The sequence below is a fragment of the Cajanus cajan genome, chromosome 5 (assembly GCF_000230855.2).
Source record: "Cajanus cajan strain Asha chromosome 5, NIPB_CcT2T_4, whole genome shotgun sequence".
Classification (NCBI taxonomy): Eukaryota; Viridiplantae; Streptophyta; class Magnoliopsida; order Fabales; family Fabaceae; genus Cajanus; species Cajanus cajan.
The window spans coordinates 69,791,682-69,800,483 of record NC_138521.1 but is presented as its reverse complement, the minus strand read 5'-3'; the positions used below and the strand labels follow the sequence as shown (position 1 = coordinate 69,800,483).

Genomic DNA, 8,802 nt, shown 5'->3' with positions numbered 1-8,802 from the left:
TTGCAATCACTGAAGGTTGTAAGGAGATCCTGTGGATGAAGAAATTCCTACAAGAATTAGGACAAGATCAAGAAAGCTATGTTCTCTACTGCGACAGTCAGAGCGCCATACACCTCAGCAAAAACTCGACATTTCATTCAAGGTCGAAACACATCGACGTAAGGTATCACTGGATCCGTGATGTGTTAGAAAGTAAAATGCTCAAGATTGAGAAGATACACACCAAAGACAACGGGGCTGATATGATGACAAAATCTCTACCAAAAGAGAAGATAGAAGTCTGTAAAGAAGTTGCAGGCTTAGCATCAACCCTAAACTAATCCAAGGATAATCCCTTTTTATGACTGGAGGGGGAGAATTGATGGGTCCAGCCATAGAAAAATATTGTGGTAGGTGTGATAAGTGTGGTAGGTGAGGTAGGTGTGGTAGGTGTGGCTTAATAATGACCAAATATCAAATCAATGGTTGTGGTGTTTTCTAGCCACATATATCCAATGGCCATGATGCATTCTTGAAGCCTATATATAGGAGGCTTGAGAGGAGGCTTGATCATCCAAGAGTGAAGCATTTCCACTCATAGAAGAAATAGAGAGAAAGCCTTAGAGAGAGTTTTTCTAAGAGAGAAAAATAGTGAGCCAATTTGTGAGTGTTATCCACAAATTGAGGATACAATATTATTGTATTTTGTATTCCCATTATTTTTATAGTGGAAGATTAAGTGGCCTACTGGTCCCGTGGTTTTTCTTGAGAAAGATTTTCCACGCTAAAAATTTCTGGTGTGATAATTTTACGTTTCCGCTCAGTGCCCATTTTGAGTTAACAGAGAAGGGAAATTATGATGCCATTTCCCAACACAAAAAACTTATGGGTTAAATTGTATAAACTCAGTATAATTTATTTCCTTTATCATGACTTACTGATCTGATAGTGTAGTACAAAGCTGGAGTCTCACATGCAAATCCGCAGCCAAAGAAAATAAGATAGAAAACACTTATTTGTTACTCCTCGTTGGAAGGCAAAGTGAAGCAAAGAGTGAAAGGATAACACTTAACACGCAACAAACCCCACATAAAGCAAACTAATTAAGGATCTAGTAATCAGGATTGGCCAAAAGGTAAGCCTCAATGGCTTTGAAGAAAGCATTTCCCTTGGCTTTCCCAATCTTGAGCTCCTCCTCACTGGGCTTGGCATCTCCTTTGGTGTGGTGCGTGGCAGCCAGCTTGGCAATAGACCCTCCATCGGGTCCAGCAACAAATTTTGTCTCAAAAGTGATCTTCTCCACTGTGTCTGGCAACGCAGCACCCCCAACTATGCTGTAGCTGTATCCCAAGTTCGCCTCATCGATTGTTTCAACTTTGTGCAACACATGCTTCGTCTCCCCACCTGCAACATATATATATATTCATTCAGAACACCTTTATTCATTTCATTAACTTATAATGTTCCATAATTTCCTACTCCTCTTATAGATCACTATCTCGGTTTAGAGCATTTAAAAGTATAGCCTACTTCATCTTAATCTTAATGGAGTATATCCTAGAGACATATAATAATGAATTAGAAAATATTAATGAATATAATAGCTAACCCTCAACTACAGTGAGCTTCTTGATGGATCCGGGGCCACCATTTCCTTCAACGATTTCTACACTCTTGACGGCATCAACAACCTTTGGGACAAGGGTATCAGCATCTTTAACTAGGGCTTTGTAAAGCTTAGCTGGAGCCACTGGAGAAGTGGTTTCATCCTCGAATCTGAAAACACCCATGATGATGATGATCACTTAGATGGAATGAAATGGAAGAAGAATAATAGTATTAGTTTGAGAAGATGCTTGTTGCTGTGTGCTTCCTTAGCAACTAGAGCCTTGTATTTATAAGCACTGGCGCTGCTAGTATAGTATGCATCTTAATCGGTGTGAATGTATTAAACTCTTCTTCGACCACTTTTCGACTTTGCTATGCCTCTTTTTTCTGCTTCAATCACACACAAACACACGTATGCTTTCTAGAAAGTCATTACCTGATTTTTTTTTTTAAAAATGTAAAAATATATATAAATATCACGTTATAATATGTATATTATACAAATCACTCTGATTAAGTAAGAAAGAGATTAAGATAATTAGAAACATAAAAATTTAAGTTCAATTTTTATTACGACCATCTTAATAATTTTTCTTATCTTTATCAAAAATAATTTATCTATTATATGGATTTTTTTTCTTTCATGTTAAATATTAACTTTATTTATCTGTAATATATTGCGATTTGGAAGCATTCAAATTCAAAGACGTTACATTGTAAACACGTCACGTTCAACGATGGCGACTGTTTTCTGTATTTGCTGTAAAGGATAATATAAAAACAATTCTTTAGAACTTCTTAATTATTTTTTTTGACACCTAGAACTTCATAATTAGGAGTTCAGGTTCATAAATTTAATAATTATTTCTTTCGGCTTGTAATTGACGTTATAATATTGGACAGATAGGACATTAGGATGCGTAATGGGGTTTAGGTACAGGAGAACACTCTCGTTAAATATGAGAATTTAGATTTGTAATATATTATAGAGATATAAATATAAAATGAATCTGAATGGTATATGCATTTTTTTTATTCATAAGCTTAAATCACGGCAAATCACGCCTCCATTAAAAATTTATAATATATGACCACCACAAATCGTCTATTCTTTTCAAAACGCTGCATAAAAAATATAAAACAAAAAAAAAATCAAATTCTAATTAGTAGGAATCAAAAAATTTAATTAATTGTGTCACTCTTACAAGACGTGTATATCTATCTATTTATATATATATATATATATATATATATATATATATATATATATAATTTAATTTATTTAAATATTTTTCTAAAATGCTTACAAATTCAACAAATTTTGATAGTTATTTAATGAATGTAATATTCATACACTATTAATATAAAAATTTATATTACCAACATACCAAAACTCATTTTAAATATAAATTTTTGAATAATTCTCACAAAAATTAATTAATTTATCATACATATTATTTAAAATTAGATTGTAATGTAAAAGATACAAATTCAATAATAATTAATTTTATATTTAATATTTTTTTATTACCATAATTTACGATAATTATGAAATATCAACCGGCTGGATATTAATATGTGATTATTTTAATTTAATTAATAATTTTTAACTTAATATTTAAATATATAATTTTTTTTTTCGTTTATCATAATAAATACTTGAGACATTGTACGTTGTACTAGCAGAAAAACATTTTTTTTTACTGATTTAAAATATTTTTCTCATCAAGTTTTTTTCTCCTTTGCATGATATTTTTTTTATTACCTTACTCATTCACATATTTTTTTTCCTTCTCATTTGAATTAGTTTTTTGTTTTACTCTTTTACACATTTGCATGATTTTCCCCTGACTTAGTTAAATGATTTTTTACATTTTTCCTTATTCATTTTTCACTTTTCTTGATCACTTGGATATTTTTTTATTCATTTACATATTTTCCCCTTTTTAAAATTATATTCATAATTTCCTAATTAATTCTTTAATTATTTGCTCAATTTTTTCTCTTTTATTTTGTACGCATGATCATTCAAGTAAAAAAATGTGTTTTATTAATAATTTTGAATACACAGGAAATATTAATTGGGGTAAAGTTATATGTATATTTAATCAATGTTATATGTGGAAGTTATAAAAAGTTATATACTCTATATTAAGATATCTTTATTTAGTGACGGATCGAAAAATTATAGATAGTGAAACAATACTTATTCATATATTTGTAATATTAAAAATTTTACATATAAATTTTAAAAGTATAAATATATATCATAATTATTTTTTATAAACTTTTATATTTAAAATTATGATTAGGGATGAAAATAAACTAGGTCAAACTAAGTTATACTATAATTTAGTAGGTCTAAGTCTAACTTTTGTTAAAAGTATACATTCTAAGTATGACTTATTTATTTGTCATAAATATTTTTGAAATATTTAGTTAGAACTTCAACTCTAAAGGCTTGCTTTATAATAATTTAATATTAATAAAAACATAAAAATAAATATGTTAATTTTATAAAAATAAAGTTTAATTTATTTAAGATATAAACATATTTTTAATATCTAATATAAATTTTTAGATGATAATTTATTTAAAAATATATTTTATAATAAAATTTTTAAATAAAAACATAAATATTACAATCTTAACTATATTGATTTTTTTAATCAACGTATACAATAAATAAAAAGTACAAAAGGTAAACATGCATGTTGCGAATTTTATTTTATCAAAAATTAATTTTTTAATATATTAAATTATATATGTGAACATTAATATATTATAATTAATTTTAAAAAAATGATTTGTCATCAAAAAGTATTTTTCAGCATATATGATAATTAATCTTCTTCAAAAGTTTGACAAACATTAAATAAATGAATATTTATTTTAAACTTAAATTTTATACATACAATAATTTAAACACATATGTTTATTTTATTATAATATAACTTTTATTTTTTAGAATATACTTTTATATATAAAAAAACATGTGTGCTTAAATTGGTAGTGGGCGCAAATACTACCCTATTATACATGTAGATCCGTCCATGCTTTGTATTAATTTGTGTTATCTTTTGTCTGCAGAATTTTGATTATTTTTTTTTTACAATTTTTACCTACAAATTTTGAAATAATTATTGTCTTATAACATTTGTTAATCGCTTATATAATTAATAAAAGGTCAAGTGATCATGCAGATAGTTACCTTAAATGTTTGTAGTATTATTTTTCTGTGTAAGATTTTGACACAAAAATTAAGAAATGTAATTATTTTTTTATTGCAATCTTTGTAATATACTCTATGTTAACAATTAAGCATCCTTTGACCAGAACACTCTATAATACTTTATAAATGAGGAATATTCTTTGGTAATTTATAAAAAAATAAATACTAATAGTGAAATATATTGACATATATAGTTTATATAAAATTTACAAATGAAGGGTTACATGGTAATATATTAGTAATAAATTTTTAATAATAGTTTAATATTTGTTATTTTACTTTTTTATGTTTACTCTATATTAAATGTATAATAATTTTTTTCATTTTCATTCCCATGATAAATTTATAAATTAACTAAAAATTAGATAAATAAAAATAATTAAGGTTATGTTGAAGTTAAATAGTGACATATTAAAATAAAGATTTTCCAAAACGCAACGCTTTAAACTTTAAAAAGGAAAATGGGAGTAATAGGATACTAGTGTTATGCAATTACACTGAAAGTGACACACTAGTAGCCTTTAATATATATATTATATAAGGCTAGTAGCCTTTAATAAATACTCGTACTATTGGTTTTTTTTTAATCAGATAAATTATAGACGCCCTTCTAGAAGTAGTTGGGGAAATTTGACTTTAGGTTTTTTGATGAAGTAACGAATATCGAGAAAGTAGTGATTATAGAATAGTACTACTAAATATATGATGTAATTCCTTCCTTCATCTACTTTTTAAATTTTGCTAAGTTCTAAATCATAAAAGAAAATAAATTATTTTTTTATTTTTATAATTTAATATTTAGTATTAATATTTCGTTTACAAATTCTTAAATTTGTCAAAATCAATCTTTATTTTGTTAATGACTCTAAAAACTTAATTACAATAATCATTAATGATTAAAAACTCAATTAAATATTTTTTTTAAGATAAGAAAGATTACAAAGATGGTCGCAATGAGAATTAAACCTAGATTATCGTGCTTTTAACTATCTCAACTCCTCCCCACTCAGCCACTAGGCTAACCTAATAATTATTAAAAATGTATAGTTTAAGAACATATTAAAAAAAATAATAATATTGGGGGACTCGTAGATGTATTATTCTTAAATAGAATTTATTAATAAACATTGGATAACCTTATAATATATTTATATATATATATATATATATATATATCAAATTATATATAAAAAAATCAATTGACATTTAAATTTTAATAAAACATAACAATATATATTAATAATAACAATTTTGTATTTAGAGTAAAAATTGTCAAATTAATATAATATAAAAATATTATGAAGTAAAAAATTATAAATTAATATAAATGATTTTAAAAATGATTAGACAAAATATTTGATTATAATTTATAAATTTTATTAAATAAATTTTTTATTATCATAAAAAATATTTTTAAAAAAATATTCTTTAAACAAGATCGGTTCAATTTTACTCTATGCACAAGTTTTTGATTGGTTTTGGACTGGTTTCGAAATACATCGATTTTTCCAATCAAATTGACTGATTCAGTTTGATTTTAACACGTATATATTTTATATTTAACAATTGTTATTCATATTTCATAATTACTCTTATTAAATATATTAAATGTGAGTATTTTAAAATTAACATATTAATATTAAATATTTCTTAAAAGATATAAAAAAAATCCTAAACATTATGTGTGTTATTTCAAGAGTAAATATTGATAAATTTTCTTCATTTAATAATTTATGTTTTTAGATCAAATTTAAACTATGTTAAATTAAAAAAATTTAGTGAAGCAATTAAGTTTATAAATTTATAAAAAAAAAATAATTTGTATATTTTTATTAATTTAAATTAATAAATAATTATAAAAATATTTTATATGTTAATTTATCTATATAATATATTATTATATGATTTTCAAAAGTATTATATACTACCGTTAACCATTTAAGTTGACCTGTACCCTTAGAACGCGTCATATAAATCATAATTTTTACATAAATTAAAGGTTATCATATCAATTGCTTTAACAGTAAAACCGGATAAGAATTGGTTTTTAAATTTAAGAACCCAATAAACAACTCTTAATTGAGAAGGTAGAAAGATTTACTTTTATGCTATTCTATGACTACATAATAATTTAATAGAAAATTATCCTTTCCCGCAAATAAAGGTACAGCAACGAGTCGCCATCGTTGAACACATGACGAGTATGCCATTTAACTTATCTGAATTTGAATGCTTCAAGATCGCAATATTTGACAAACATATAAAATTCATATTCAACATCAAAGAAAAAAAAAAGGTGATTGAAATATTACACAGATTATCCAAGCGGAAAAATCAATCTCTGAACACCAAAATTTCTAAAATAGGGGAAAGAAAAACCACATAGAAATAAATAAATAAACTGTATTTTTTTTTCACTCTTACTATCTGTAAATATATAGATAGAATTTAAAGGAAAAGTTGTTGGAAAAGTAGTCGAACAAGAAGAAGCATTTAAAGTTAATACATGATCATATATTTTAATAGAAGATTATAGTAGTGGAAATTAAAAAATCCGGTGGGTCCACATTCAACAACCTTTGTATATTGTATGAAGGAGTCGGCAACTTGACACTCGACACTAATCAGTAATCACTAAGAATATACAATACAAGCATAAGCACAGTGACAAAAGCACTAGACTAGTGCTTATAAATACAGGGTTGTGATTCTTAAAGAAGCACACAGCAACAAAGCATATTCTCAAACTAGTATACTATTATTTTCCCATTTGAATAGAGCAATCATCATGGGTGTTTTCACATTCGAGGATGAAACCACTTCCCCAGTGGCTCCTGCTAAGCTTTACAAAGCCTTTGTTACAGACGCCGATAACCTCATCCCAAAGGTTGTTAGTGCCATCCAGGGTGTCGAAATCGTTGAAGGAAACGGTGGCCCCGGAACCATCAAGAAGCTCACTGTAGTTGAGGGTTAGTCACTATATAAACATATATATTCATTTCTATTATTACTAACTTACTTAATCACATGTGGACTCCTAAACAATATTTGTTTTAACGTAATGTTAATTTAAAATATTAGAAAAGTAGTGGGTATATACATAAATTAAGGTGATCTGAATGTGTTGGACAGATGGGGAGACTAAGCATGTGTTGCACAAAATTGAATCAAGCGATGAAGCGAACTTTGCATACAGCTACAGCGTAGTTGGGGGTGTGGCGTTGCCAGAGACAGCAGAGAAGATAACGTTTTCGTCAAAATTTGTTGCTGGACCCAATGGAGGGTCTATTGCCAAGCTCACTGTGACGCACCACACCAAAGGAGATGCCAAGCCTGATGAAGAGGAACTCAAGATTGGGAAAGCCAAGGGAAATGCTTTTTTCAAGGCCGTTGAGGCTTACCTTTTGGCCAATCCTGATTACTGATTATCATCATCACAAACCACTTTGCTTATATAATACAAGACTTTTGTTCTCCTGTGTGCTTCTTTTCCTCTGTGTGCTTGTGCTTGCTTAAGTTGCCTTGGCTTCCCTTGTAACAAGGAATATGTGTTTCTCTTTTATCTCCTTTTGCCCCCACAATTCTCAAACCTACTCAATATCTCTCTATCTCACTTCTTCAATAAAGGATGCATCATATATGATTTTCTACGTTTTTCCTCTTTCTTTTTGCTCACTTCATTTTATTTTATTTTTATTGTTAACTATATAGTCTATGCTCTGAACTACCCAGATTTTTTTAGGACAGGCGGTCAGGATTGACGTATTGAATAATATTATATATTCATATTTTCATCAATTTTAATTTGACAAACCTAAAACCAATTTCGTGTACCAGAACTGGATCTTATACTTTAGTTTCATTGTGATCTGTGTAGTCGTCCTAGCTGAAAATACGAAAGAACGGAAACACTTCAAGAGGAAAAACCAGTAACATTTTTCCACAATGATGCGATGGGGTAACATTTTTCCACGGTGATGTCA

At 27.3% G+C, this 8,802-nt stretch overlaps 2 protein-coding genes across 2 annotated transcripts; one reads left to right on the top strand and one right to left on the bottom strand.

Annotated features, from left to right (window-relative positions):
• Positions 1-869: 869 nt before the first annotated feature.
• LOC109794423 (pathogenesis-related protein 2) lies at positions 870-1,864 on the bottom strand. The gene is made up of 2 exons (XM_020353865.2): positions 1,589-1,864; positions 870-1,383 (listed from the first exon to the last, which is right to left on the bottom strand). Exons 1-2 carry the CDS (start codon positions 1,767-1,769, stop codon positions 1,091-1,093), a joined length of 474 nt encoding a protein of 157 aa, XP_020209454.1. The 5' UTR covers positions 1,770-1,864; the 3' UTR covers positions 870-1,090.
• Positions 1,865-7,526: 5,662 nt separating this feature from the next.
• On the top strand, positions 7,527-8,469 carry LOC109808073 (stress-induced protein SAM22). Its single transcript, XM_020370895.3, has 2 exons — positions 7,527-7,788; positions 7,952-8,469. The coding sequence occupies exons 1-2, from the start codon at positions 7,608-7,610 to the stop codon at positions 8,242-8,244; spliced, it is 474 nt and encodes a 157-aa protein (XP_020226484.1). The 5' UTR covers positions 7,527-7,607; the 3' UTR covers positions 8,245-8,469.
• Positions 8,470-8,802: the final 333 nt, after the last annotated feature.

Coding starts and splice junctions, on each gene's coding strand:
- LOC109794423 (XM_020353865.2), bottom strand. CDS start 1,769: ATGGGTGTTTTCAGATTCGAGGATGAAACCACTTCTCCAGTGGCTCCA. Junction 1,384..1,588: donor GAAGCTCACTGTAGTTGAGG/GTTAGCTATTAT, acceptor TATATGTTGCAG/GTGGGGAGACGAAGCATGTG.
- LOC109808073 (XM_020370895.3), top strand. CDS start 7,608: ATGGGTGTTTTCACATTCGAGGATGAAACCACTTCCCCAGTGGCTCCT. Junction 7,789..7,951: donor GAAGCTCACTGTAGTTGAGG/GTTAGTCACTAT, acceptor TGTGTTGGACAG/ATGGGGAGACTAAGCATGTG.